General features: G+C 38.6%; 1 protein-coding gene across 1 annotated transcript in view; it reads left to right on the forward strand.

Moving 5' to 3' along the window:
* Positions 1 to 14,309, forward strand: part of EXOC4 (exocyst complex component 4) — a 736,410-nt gene that overhangs the window by 198,693 nt on the left and 523,408 nt on the right. Inside the window, exon 9 of the mRNA XM_046669741.1 lies at positions 3,775 to 3,863. Within this exon, the coding sequence (XP_046525697.1) occupies positions 3,775 to 3,863 (89 nt within the window). The remainder of the gene's footprint in view (positions 1 to 3,774; positions 3,864 to 14,309) is intronic.

A 14,309-nucleotide genomic window follows, 5' to 3' on the forward strand; every position in this document is an offset into this window, starting at 1 on the left:
CAGCTGGAGTAATGGCTAACAGTCACGATGTCCTTACTAACTGTTAGCTGAGGAATTAAGCCATTTCCTGGATTATCTCATTTACTCATTACAACAACCTTATAGGCATGAGTTCTCTTTTTTAATCCTCTTTTACACATAAAAAAAATTGAGGCACAAGAGAGATTAGGTAATTTATGTACCTTCCCATCACTAACAAGTGGTAGAAGCAGGGTTTAATCTTGGCAGACCTATGTGTTCTTTTGAGGAGTTAATAGGTACTTAAGAAGTTGTGTCTGTAAATCTAAGCCTATGAAGTGACTACAGAAGTATCATCCCAGTATTTTGAATTCATTCTTTTTGAATAGTTGAGGCTCCAGTATCTTTTATTGATTCACTTTTCAGATTTGTTTTTTATCATGGATTCATAGAGTTCTTAATCATTAAGGAAGGTTTTAACAGTTCATTTATCTCGTGGTCTAGAGGAGAGGAGATTTACTGTGCCTGCGCTGGGATAAAATCCATTCTGTTTATTGAATACGTTCCTTTTTTTTTTTTTACAATTTTGTTCAGAGGTTGGATGCAGTATCAGTTAAAACGCTTTAGTCTGCAAGTAACGTAGGACCCCAAATGGTGTAGAGTAAACCTTAGGAAAGTTATTATCTCACACAATCAGGATGAATGTGGAAGATTCCTTAATTCACCAGTACAATATTATCAAGGACCCAGCCCTTTCCACTTCTCTGTCTTTAGAAATGAACATGGTGATGCATAGGGAATGGGGTCTGATTCTTCCTGCACATCATTTTTTTTTAAATTGGTAGATTTTATTTTTTATAGCAATTTGAGGTTTACAGAAAAATCAAGCAGACAGTATAGAGAGTTCCCACTCTCCCCCGCCCCCACAGTTTCCCCTGTTATTAACATCTTGCATTAATGTGGTACATTTGTTACAGTTGATGAACCAGGTTCTGAGAACTGCATAGCGCCATGTATCCACCATTACCGTATTATACAGAACAGGTTCACTGCCCTAAATATTCCCTGTTTTCTACTTATTCATTCCTCCCTCTTTTCCCCATCCCCTGAACCCCTGGTAATCATTGATCTTTTTACTTTCTCTATAGTTTGCTGTTTCCAGAGTGTCTTATAGTTGGAATCATCAGTATGTAGCCTTTTCAGACAGTCTTCTTTCACTTGGTAATACACATGTAGGGCTCCTCCATGTCTTTGTGGCTTGATAGATCATCTCTTTGGATGGCTGAGTAATATTCCATTGTGTGGATGTACCACAGTTTGTTTTTCCATTCAACTGTTGAGAGACATCTGGTTGTTCCACCTTCTGGCAGTTCTGGATAAAGCTGCTATAAACATGTGCAGGTTTCTGTGTAAGTTTTCAACTCATTTGGGTAACACCAGGAGCATGATTGCTGGATCATATGGTAAGGCTATGCTGAGCTTTGTAAGACACTACTACCAAACTGTCTTCCCAAGTGGCTCGACCGTTTAAAATCATTTTTATTAATAACTTATTACTACTTAGCGTTTATTAAGCTTTTCTGCCAGTGACAAAGCTCCTCTGCAAGTTTTCCTCAAGAAAACTAGGATCGGATCTAATGCCCGTTCCTACACCACTCACTGGCAAGGGGAAGCTGACCATGGTTATTGTCTTAAACCGGTCAGGGTTCCTCTCTGGGGATAGGTCTCGAGCTGGAGAGGAGCTGCTTTTCCTGAGCACATTGCTGAGGGCAGAGGGAACAAGGAAGAGAATACCTGCATAGAATGGGGGCTAGGCCAGCAAGCAAGAGAGAGAGCGCAAGCAAAAGGTGTTTGACAGTGGCCACTGAGACTGCCTCAGATGCTGCCTAATCCTTAGGCCTTTTCTTTCTTTCTTTCTTTTGTTCTCCCCCTAGTTCAACTTACCATTCTAAACCTGAGTGTATTGCAGAAAGTGGATTTCAGGGTTTTTAGATTTCATGCTCTCAACCATCACCCCTAACTTTCAGCCTCAGACCACAGGGACATTTTCAAACATTTAGCCAGTCCTGAGATTGGAGAATTGGAAACATATAAATGGTTAGAAATGAATAAATTAACTTAAATAATTGTCATACATTTATTATTATTGCATAGTAATAAAAACTCATCATCCACACAGAATTAGACCATTATTTGCCTGTTTCTAGTCTTGATTCTACCATTAATGAGCCGTGTGAGCCAGAACAGGTCTCCTGTCTTAAAGGGCCTCCTTTGACTATAAAATAAGGTGGTGAGACTGAATCATCTCTGGTGCCTCTTTTACTATAAAATTATATCAATCTGTGACTTGTTGCAAACATAAAAAGGATTCCTGAGTAGCAAAAATACATCAGCTCATAAAGGAGTAAGATTTGGCAACCTGTAATCTGTTTTTATCACATCCATGAAGGACTTTATTACTTTCTTTAATTGCCCCTAGCCAAGGTTAATTAAGTGTGTTTAAGTTCTCTCTTATTGTGTAATGTGTGCCTCTCTATTCTTTGCTCAAGAGTTAATTTTTTTCCCTTGCCATTTCTGATCAATAGCTGTCAGCATGCTTTGGAGAAGTCAGTGGCTTCTTTTCTGCACTTGACTGGCAGGTGGCACTTTTGAAGTACTGCACACTTTGCCTTCCTTCTGGCTGTTAGTACCCTGTTAGTTCTTGGCAGGGTGCAGAGAGAGGATCAAGTAACCCAGGGGTTGGCCTCAGACTGACATTCATTTTGGTATTCATCTTCCTTGTTAAGGAATGGATAAAGAAGGCATAATTAAAAAAATGATGGTGCTTCTACCTTGTTGCCAGAAACCTACCCCATTATCACTGTTGCTCTTTCCTTATGTTGCTGTTTACCCCTTAGTGACAGTAATTCTTTGAAGGATTTCTCCTGTCAGCTTGTTATTCTGACTTTGAAAATCTCAGGTTTGAAATGGAATTTCTTAGCACATCAAAGGATTTGCTGTTTGATACAGTCATAATTTTCCCTGTGTTTTTGTTCCTTACCTGCAAGTTTCTCTTCAGACTCTGATTTGTTTTTGTTTTTTCTGTGTTGTATTCATTGTTTTCGCTTTTAGAGACCTGTTCTATATCATGAGCCTATTCTCCCTGTTTCTAACCTCTGAAACAGTTCCTGGGTGGGTGTCAACGAACAGCTTGTACCTTGGTATTTTTAAAAGTATTTTGTGTGGTAGGTGGCAGGTCAAAAACGTGGCAGCCATTTAGAAACTATATCGTTTTGGGGGACTTTGAAGGAGAGACCATGAGTGCCTTGCTTCTATGGTGTGGTTATTCAGCAGCATTTCCAGCATGCCGTTTGTACTAGCCTTCTAACTGGGGGAATTAGAAAGGCAGGATGTCTGCTCTGAGGAGCTAGGATTTCTGTTGTGGCAGGTGACAGTCACTGAAGGCTTTTGAGCTAGATAGTATCTTAAGAATGACTTTGTAGATACCCTTCTTACTGTGTGTATAGGGATTCTGGCAAAGGATGATTGTGTTCTGGAGGCAAAAGAAAGTTGCAACAGATCAGAGTTGTACCAGTTGAAATGGAGAATGAGCACAAGATCCAAACCTTGTTGCAGAGGAGTGTTATCCTGGAATTTTCTTCATAAATCAAGGTGTATGGCAGCTGGCCCTGGCCCTGTTGTGGAATAGCCAGAACGTCTTGGTCATGGAACGTCAGGGAGCATCACATAGCCTAGAGTAGAACTTCCAGGATACATAGCTGGGCACCACCTATTTGTTGCCACCTAACCATTTGTTTACCCTGCGTTTCATTGCAGATTCGAATCGTCCTCCCATGCCATCAGTATGAGTGCCTATTTGCGAGAGCAGAGAAGGGAGCTCTACAGTCGGAGTGGAGAACTTCAAGGTGGGTGATTGAGCTTCTCTGGAAAAACTAGTTTTCTGGAGGAAGGTCTGAAATGTTTATAGCGTGTGAGTCTGTGGTCTGCATTCACAGGGTTTTTTTTTAAGATCAAGATTTAAAGACTTGGTGATCTGTTTCTTCTATCATTTCCCAGTATCTGCTGCCAAGCAATTAAAACTATTACTATGGCCATGGGATTTATAGACCTGCTACCATTCAAGAGGGAACTCAAAGCAAAAAGAGGTGAGGTTAGTCTTTTCTTGCTTAAAGATGGCAGGAGTACCTGAGTTTTGGAAAAGGGCAAATGCAGCCTGTCATGATGTAAAGGCAAGAAGGATACCTCTAAATAGTATGTTCGAATCAACATGACTTTGATGCACAGAATATTTGATACCCATGTGTGGTTACTGAAGAGTTGTAATCTGAAGGACAAAATACTTAGAAAATAAATAAGTAAATTCAATTAAGTAAGGAAAAAAAAAAAATCAAGGGTCAGCCCCATGGCCTAGTGGTTACATTGGGTGTGCTGCACTTTGGCGGCCTGGGTTCAGTTCTCAGGCACTGACATACACCACTTGTTGGTGGACATGCTGTGGTGGTGACCCACACACAAAATGGAGGAAGATTGGCACAGATGTTAGCTCAGGGCAAATCTTTCTCAAGCAAAAAGAGGAAGATTGGCAACAGGTATTAGCTAAGGGTGAATCGTCCTCAGCAAAAAAAAAAAAAAATCAGAGTCATTAATATTTTCTTCTGTGAAAAGAGGATGCTAATCATGGTAAATGTAATCAATTAAGAAAGATTTGTGAGGACCTGCCAAGTTAAAGACATTCTAAGCCTTGGAAAGGATGGAAGTCGGGGCAAGGAAATAAAAGATAAAGCCTCAGGTATGTAAGTAAGGCATGAATTTCAATAATAGTATCAGGAAGTAAATGCTAACAACTAAGTAGATGGTATTACTAGTGTTGTTGAGAGAAAGGAGTGATATTTAAATTATTTTGGAACTGTGGGCTTTCTCTGTGAGGGATTGATAGGAACACTTTCACTGTTTTTAAGCATTGGAGGCCTGGACTATTTTGCAGTGACTAGTCTATACAATTAAATATTTAGTTTTCAAGATTCATCATAGTTCTACATCAAAATACTATGAAGTAACCAGCAAGTCTTTCTGAATTTAAAGACTATTGCCTAGTCATTCCTACCTTCATTATTAATCTAAATACTTGTAAGTTTTCTCAAAGATTCTGCTATGTTCTCTCATATTTATATCACAGGAATAGTACCACAGCTCATATGTATAGGTAACAGAACTAAAAGCCTAGAAATGTGTTAAAGTGTTGTTACACATTCTGGACGATGTGAAATGTATGTCTTGGAGTCCTAAAGTCCAAGAGTACAGAGAATAGTTAGAATTGGGACAAATGAAGGAGTGACCCATTCTACCGTCAGACAAGGAGTGAAGGAGGAGGGGGACTTAGGATCATACCTAATGGGCATAGCAGATTATCTGGGGCTAGAGAGATCTTCTGTACTCACAGTGCCCTAATTTTAATTTCAGAATTGGCTTAAGGAATTGTTTAAATTTACCTCCATAATTTCTCTCCATCTGGCTTCTAGTATATGAAATTCCTTTAATGGGGACAAAGTCTTTATTTCTTTCTTCCTTTTTTTTTTTTTTTAAGCTTGAATCCTAGTCATTTCTTTCTTTTATTAATTATAAACTTGTTGTTGGTGGTGGTGGTGAGGAAGATTGGCCCTGAGCTGACATCTGTGCCAATCTTCCTCTATTTTGTATGCAGGACAGGATGCCTCCATAATGTGGCTGATGAGTGGAGTAGGTCTTTGCCTGGGGTCTCAACCCATGAACCCAGGACGCCAAAACAGAGCACGTGGAACTTTAACTGCTTGGCCATGTGGCTGGCCCCAATAAACTATTTTTTAGAGCAGTTTAGTTTCACAGCAAAATTGAGTGGAAAGTACAAAGAATTCTTATGTACTCCCTGTCCCGCAACAGACACAACCTCCCCTACTATTGACATCCTCACCACAATGAAGCCTTTCATTTGACACTTAAAGATGAAAAGGTAGCCATATAATTAATAGGACAGGAGTGAAAGCTGTCACTCACTCAGATTCAATCATAATTAGTCAACATGGGTAAATGACTAGCTTCTTTCTTTTGTTTTGTTAGATAGTGAGAATTGTAAGCACTCTGTGCTCCAGCTCTGTGGATTGGTTTTCAATGAGGCCCCTCCCCACCAGTGGTCTGTGATCTCTTGAGAGAGAGTATAGCAAAGCAATGAAGAGCAGAGGGTTCTGGGCCCAAATGCCTACATTTAAAATTTAGCTCCCCATTTACTAGCCTCATAACCTCTGTGCCTCTGTTTCCCTATCTCTGAATGGGATAGAATGGGGACAGAAATAATGGTACCTACTTCATGAATTGTTGTGATAGTTAGGTGAGCTAAGCTATGAATAGTGTTTAGAAAACTGCCTGACATATAGTAAATGTTATGCCTTCCTCCTTCTCAAGCATTGTTATTATTGCTAGGACTGTCATGGGTGTACTGCATAACAGCGTTTCAGTCAGCGACGGACCATGCATACAATGGTGATCCCATAAGATTAGTACAGTATAGCCTAGGTGTGTAGTAGGCTGTACCATCTAGGTTAGTGTTGGTACACACTATGATGTTTGCGCAATGACAAAATCCCCTAATGATGCATTTCTCAGCACTTATCCTTGCCATTAAGCGATGCGTGGATGTACTGTCAGAGTTTTCGTATGCATTCTATTTGTCTCTTTGTCTGGCTAAATCCTACTTGGCTTTCCAACTTAAATGTTTTTTTGTAAACATTGGCACCTGAGCTAACAACTGTTGCCAATCTTCTTTTTGTCTTTTCTGCTTTTTGTCCCCAAATCCCCCCAGTACATAGTTGTATATTTTAGTTGTGGTTCCTTCTAGTTGTGGCATGTGGGACACCTCCTCAACATGGCCTGATGAGCGGTGCCATGTCCTCGCCCAGGATCCCAACCAGCGAAACCCTGGGGTGCCGCAGCAGAGTGCGCGAACTTAACCACTCGGCCACGGGGCCGGCCCCTCCAACTTAAATTTAATTGCCACTTATTCTCATGAGCCCTCCCTGCTGGTCCCTCCTCTCCCCAACCTACCATACGCACACTCTGGGGCTGCGGCCCCTGCTGTATGCTCACATCTTTAGAGTTCCCTTTCTGAGCATTTTCCACACTACGTTGTGGATTATGCTCACTTGTCTGAGTCTGCCACAAAACTAAAAGCTTCATGAAGGAAATACTATTTTATTTCCTGAGCTTAGCACAGTGCCTGGTACAGTAAATGTTCAGTAAATACTGGTGACAGAATGAATGAGGACAATTGAGGTCTAAAGTAGGATAGCTGAGCTTACCACTGAGAGGTACGATGGGCCCCCAAGGAGATGGGGCCCTGACAGCCATTATCAGCTTCATAGGTTCCCATTAGCTTTTAAGTTTAAGGAGAAGCAGAGGCTGTTCAGAGATCTGTTTTTGCTCTCTGCATTTATACATAACTTCATTAAGTAGAAATGCTGCCCTTGAGCTGTGTGGCCTAGGACAACACTGCTATATGAAATTGGAAAACATTTTAAAATCTAACTAAGTTACAGAGGAGGTTTATTCTATGAGGATGGTTAATTGAAGAATCATTATAATCTAACTAGGAACTTTCCCATCCTTCAAAAAGTTAATTGAAAAATGGAACTTTCAGACAATAGTCTATTGTACTTATGAGTATTCAGCAAAATAGGAGGATTTATCTCTGGTTACAAGGGGAGAAAGTAGTTAGCAAACATATCATGTTCATAATAATCATTAAAAAATAATTTAACTGAGCTGCCATGTCACATGCTAGATGAGAGAATAGGTCAGTTGATCATTTTTTTGTAAGAGTTTGATATTGTTTTATTCAGGAACAAAAGTTTCTCTGATGAATGCTTTTAATATTTCGACAGGAATAAAAGGAAAAAAATCACACCTATTTTCCATTAAAAATGACCATCCTTTTTCAGTTATTCTATTAATCTGACTGGTCCAAGGACCACAGTGAGATCTGCATTTCAGCTTATCCTTGAAAAGGCATGATTGAATAGTTCAGTCAAATCATAGAGACTGGCAGAAGATTTTTGTCTCTTCTCTTAACGCCACACAGCAGGCTTCGCTTCCCAGTGGTTTGGTTCATGGGGTCAACTTTTCCTTCTGTTGCAGGGGAAATCCACCAGAAAGACCATCAAAGTAATATTAAAAAGCTCAAATTTTAGAACAGTTAAATTCCTGCTAACAAATTGCAGTTTATCATGCAATTAAAAATGTTATTCAACCTAACAACACACAAGGGGAAAAAAGAATGAAAAAATGTGATTTCTTTGGTATCATCAACCCATCTCAGTTGGCTCTAACTGTTAGGGTACAGATGGTTCATTATATAGTCTGCTGTTGGCAACTGGGCAAAAGGAGGTGGGGATGCTGTTTCAAAGTGTGCAAGATAACAGGTGGAAGTCTAACTTGTGTGTGTGTCTACGTTAATCATAGACTTCCTGTTGTTTTGAGCATCTCTCCTGCTTCATTGTACTGCTTAGATAGCCGTGCCATAGGTTAGAAAGATAGTAGTTTTAATGAATGTTTAGCTTGAATGTAGCTTCTCGGGTTTAATGTGTGATTCTTCAGGAGGATAAGATAACTGATGAACATGCTATCTCACGAGGGTTAAAAAAAAATCAAAATACTGCTCATGACCAAAATAAGCTCTTAGGTTAATCAGTCCCACTGTGTCTCGTTTTTCTCATTTGACAAATAGAGCTGTTATCAGTTCTGACTACTTTAGGGAGCTGTTTTGACTATAAAAGTAGATATTAAAACTCTGGAAAACTTCAAATATAGCTATAATTGATTTATATTAAAATGATTCTTTTGTGGAATTAGGAGAACTGTGTTCACTTCTTTATCTCTTGTTTTCTCCCCCCCTCCAGTCTCATGGTCCCACTGAGTTGGCTCTCCTCAAGGTCACCAGTGACCTCCATCTTGGCAGATTCGAAGATGTGACAGATTTGCTTTTCTGTGTTCCTCTCACTTGATCTTGCAGCAGCTCTTTCCCTTCTCTCCTCCTCACGTTCTTTCTGAGTCTTCTCAGGCGCAGTTGGCGTGTTTCATGGTTTGGTCCTGGGGTCTTTCCTGTGCTCACTGTGTAGACTCTCCCCAGGTCATCTCAGCCAAAACCAAGCTTTGCTTAGTGCCTGGGTGCAGATGACTTCCAGATCTGCTCTCCTTCCCAAATCTCTTTATTGTTTCCTGACCTCCTCCAGTATCTTGCCCCCCATCTTGTCATTCTTTATCACAACATGCCTTTTATTTTCCTCATAACACTTTTCTTAATATGTACATGTGTTGTTAACTCCTTAATTTTCTATGTTTCCCTCAAAATACCCAAAATGCAAGACTTATTCATTAGTGCATTCCAGTGCCTCAGACAATGCTTGACTTGAATTAGGCACTTAAAAAACACGTGATGGGGAAGACCTCTATCCTCACTATCTCCTTAGGTGCAGGTATAAGCCTTACTTATCTGAGTAATGTTAGTGAGAGTTAAGTAACATGTAGAGTAAGAGTCCTGTGCTTTGTCTTGGCTTATTTTTAAAGATAATAAAAGTACAAATGGCTAGAGTACATTAGCTGTCATTGATCCAAGTAGAAATGTATAGTCAGTTTTGATTACAGTTTTTTTTCTGTCTTGGAGCTACTCAGTACTTATGTTTGTACTCTAAAATATTGCTTTTAGAGTGCCATTTTTATTCCCATTAGTTTAATGAGTGGCTTTCTATAGCCCTGACATTAAAATAGTCTGTAAAGCTCCAACCACTTGAGAATTGACTTCTCTAAGAGGATTTACTTTACATAGTAAATATGGAAGTACTGGCATCAGGGAAAACTGGGCTTTTATACAGACCTGACCTGAATTTTCTGAGTTTTTCTCTCTGATGGGTTGTTGGTGACTGGGGTTGTGAATGCTTAATGATATTGTATGTAATTAATCTGTTTGGAGGTGCCTTGCCTTAAGGTAAGGCAATGTCTGATACAGATCAACTGTGAGTTGATTCTCCTTTTTACAAAAGGATTTATAATAGCATCTCTTAAACAGCAAGCTGTTCTGTAATGGAGCATTTAAAGCAAGATTTCATTTGTGCACATGTTTTCAGGATGTTTTGGCTAAAGTGAGGTACAACAATTTCACGCTCATACTCTCCACTTGTTCCACAGTCTTCAGTATAAGAAGCACTTGTAAAAGCTTTATATCCTGAAATTTGATTAAAAAATTCTTTGTAGTCCTTTAAATTTGCTTAATAACTTTGTTAGTAACTATGTAACAGTATGTTGGGGACATGAAAAAAAGTACATTTTTTTCTTCTTAAAATTGCGTATAATTATTTCAAAATAACCTTAATCTTTCATAGTTATCTCTTCTGTTTTAGATTATAAAATAGTGTATAAAAATTGATTCCCCTTCTTTTTGTATATTTCAATTCTTTTTTAAAAGACTGATCTTAACTTACTTACATGTAAGATTTGTCTTATAATGAAATTATAATGAAATTTTTATAAATGCTAATTTCTTTATCTGTTCCTAAGAAGTAGTGAGTAATAAATATACTTTCTTCAGGTCATGAACAGACTAATGCATTATTTCAAATCATTTAAGAAATTAAAATATTCCTTATGCCAAGACTGTTATTGAGTATACCACCTTTAGCCTTAATCTGTGCAATGTAGATATTTATTTTAAAATGTTCTTCGTTTGTGGGTTCAATTTATATAAAATGGATTTATTTTCTGACTAATTCTAGTTCATACAACATTCTCTCTACCCAGTGGACAAACCACTGGTAGCCAAGCCATGTGGAAGAGCCTGGAGGTCATGAGAAAATGATCTTGAGAGTGCAAAATAGCCATCACAAAGCCTTAGTAAAGCCTGAGAGCCTCGCTCTTGAGAAAGATCCTTCGTCATCACAGAAATCTGGTTGAGGGCATATAACTTTATTTTTAGAAAACTTCTTTTCTGCTCATTTATTCATTTATCCATACAGATGTGAGAAAAGAAGGAATGCTGTTGAATTCTCATTCATTGTATTGAGCTTTAAAAATGATACATATGCAGTTCTCTTTATGTATATTTATACTTCAATTAAGTTTTTTTAAACTAAGAATGAAAAAATAAAAACTCCTAACATGATGTAAAAGAAAATTTTAAAGTTACCTTCTCATATTTTTCATCATTTGGTTCACTTTAATTTTTTAATGTAAAAATAACAGCTTTGCTCATTTTCTTAGACTTTCTTTAGGAGATTAAGAAATTATATTTTTTGCAACTCTAGTAGTTTATATGATACAACGAATTCTGACTTGAGGGATTTTAGAAAATAGAAAAGACCACAAACATTTATGGTATACAGTGAAGGAGGTAATTATTAGAAACTGATGAGAATGCTACATAACAAGTTTTCACTGTCCCAGTAAGACACAATTCATGAGGAATTTTACATTTTCAAAGTGTAGGGTTGAGTTCTTTCAGGAATTGTAATAGTTAGAGATTACCTTATCTGAAGTGATTGATTATCAAAATTCAGAAGAAACTGATATAAACGTGCATGTAGTATAATGCCTAGAAAATAAAACAATAGATTTTAATGGTAGAAAGTGCTTTAGAACTCATAATCTTGTACTTTTCAAACTCATTTTTCAGACATAGAGCCCATCTTCTGTTTAAGGTTTATTTCACAGTTCAGTATAGAAAACATTAGTGTAGAGACGGTTTGACTAAGTGGGGTTGGGGGCTCAGAACCCCACCTGCTTAGACCCCTGCTCCATCGGCCCCTCTCCCCTCCCCTGTGGGGCACCTGAGGCACCGTTAGCAAACTAACGACTCCCGGAAGAAGATCCCTGTACAAAGGGAAATTTGATGTGGGAGAGAGATGACGCCACCAACGTGTAGAGATAGGAGAAACTAGTCAAGAATGGGTAAAGACAGTTGCTTATTCATAAAGAAAAAAAGACATTGGATTTGAACCTTACATCATTTAGGAAAATAAAAATTTGGTTGGTCGAGAACTCAAATGTGAAAGGCAAAACCTATTGATGAGGATGTTCATAGCAGCATTGTTTGAATAACAAAAACCTGGAAATAAATACCGTAGACAGGAGAATGGATTTATAAATTGTGGTATAGCCATATAGTGGAATGTTATGTAGCAATGAAAATCAATGCACTATACTATGCATTAAGTTGATTGACTCTCAAAAGTAGTCACATAAGAATATATATATAGTCTAATTCCATCTTTATGAAGGTAAGGAACAGTCAGAACTGAATAGTATCTTCTTTAAGCATACATCCTTATGTGATGCAAATGTAAAGAAGGTAAGGTGGGGACATAAATAAAAAACTCAGAAAAGAGATCGCCCTTGGAGAGGATGGAGAAGGATAAAATTAGAAGAGCACATGGGGCTTCAAGGATAATAGTGCTGTTCTATTTCTTAAGCTAAATGATGGAAATACTGTTGTTTATTATTTTTAAAACTGTACAGATGTCACATACTCTCATATATTATACATTTCCTAAAAAGTATAAATATAACAATTTTTAAAAAGCCCTTGTAAATCTCCAAAGACAAAATCATATGTGTAGTCTGATGCTCTCATTTAGAAGTCTAAACCAAATGGGGAGTTTTCTGTGAGAGCTAGATTGGTTCTTTGGCCTGCACCATTCCATTGAAACTCCTAGTCCATGCTGAAGCTGTAAATTTTTATTGAACCAGTACTGTACTTTAAGTTGTTCCTGAGAAGACAACTTCAGGGTCAGGGGGGCTCCTCCCCGACTTGCCTGTTCTCTCCTCTCTCTCATCCTCCGTTGGGGATGTCAGAACCCAGCATTAAGTCAAGTCAGCAGCTATTCTACTTTTGTTTCCTGTGTTTTCTAGGACTTTCTGTTTGCGTATTGAATCTGTATAGATTTGTTATATTTATTTGTACTGGACACTTCACTAGGCCTTTAGGATACTGTAGTAAGCAGAACCAAGTTTTGCCTTTTAAAGGCAAAAGAACAGAAAGGGGCCATGAATGTGTCACAGACAGTATTTGTTCTCCCTTTCCTCTATATTAATAGAGCCCTTGATTTTTAGTTGGACACATGGCTACCCAAAATACAAATATTTCTAAACTTTTTTTGCAGCCAGCCATGGACACATAATTTAATTCTAACCAACAGAATGTGAGTGACAGTGATGTGTATAACTTCAGGTCTTACATTTAAAAGGAAGGACTCTTCTTCTCTTCCAGCCCTGTGCATGTGTGAAGGTGTTCATACACATAATATGAATGAAATGTAGTGGTGAGCCGTCTTAGACCATGCAGGTGAGGCAGTATTGTAGGGCTGGAAGAGTAATGAGATAGAAGGAGCTGGGTTCTGATACTGTGAAGTGTCGCTCCTCTGATGACCAGAGCCACTGTACCATCCTCGACGAGAGAGGAATAAATTCTGTCTTTTGTCATTAGTATTTTGGTTCTTTGTTACTTGCAGCCTTACTTATATCCTAATTAATTCAACATGCGAATAAGTGATCACAGCTCTGTGATACCCATTATGATGGAGTTGTATATATATGTAACTGAGATGTGTATACAGTTGCTGGGAAAGGCAGGGAAGCTTTCATAAGTACTTAAGGTTCAAGCTGCTTGTAAAAGATGAAGAGAATCCTTCCAGATAAAGAAAGAAGGGGTGGGCATTTCAGGCAGTGGCATGACAAGGATAAATGTATGAAAGTGTGAGAGTATAGGCTTTTCTCATTTTATAACATGAATAGGATATAACTCTTTGTGTTAAATAAGGTAGGTAGTTTATGTATGCAGACCTCTACTGATTATAATTTGTTACTTTCAGGAACAAAAGATTGTTCCTGAAAAGACACCAAAATTGTGAATGGCTTTGGCCATTGTTCATCATAACAGTTACGAGATTAAGAATTGATAGAAGCCAGTGATGTACTGGTCATGATAGGAAAATAAAAGTGATTATTGGGACCGGCTCCGTGGCCGAGTGGTTAAGTTTGCGCGCTCCGCTGCGGCGGCCCAGGGTTTGGATCCTGGGCGAGGACATGGCACCACTCGTCAGGCCACGTTGAGGCAGCGTCCCACATCCCACAACTAGAAGGACATGCAACTAAGATATACAACCGTGTACAAGGGGGGGGTTTGGGGAGATAAAGCAGGAAAAAAAAAAAAAGATTGGCAACAGTTGTTAGCCCAGGTGCCAATCTTTAAAAAAAAAAAAAAAGAAGTCATCCCCCCCCCCCCAAAAGTCATTATTATAGTTGAGCAAAAGCTAAATGTAATCACAAACTGGATTGTC

Source organism: Equus quagga, chromosome 8, assembly GCF_021613505.1.
Source record: "Equus quagga isolate Etosha38 chromosome 8, UCLA_HA_Equagga_1.0, whole genome shotgun sequence".
NCBI lineage: Eukaryota > Metazoa > Chordata > Mammalia > Perissodactyla > Equidae > Equus > Equus quagga.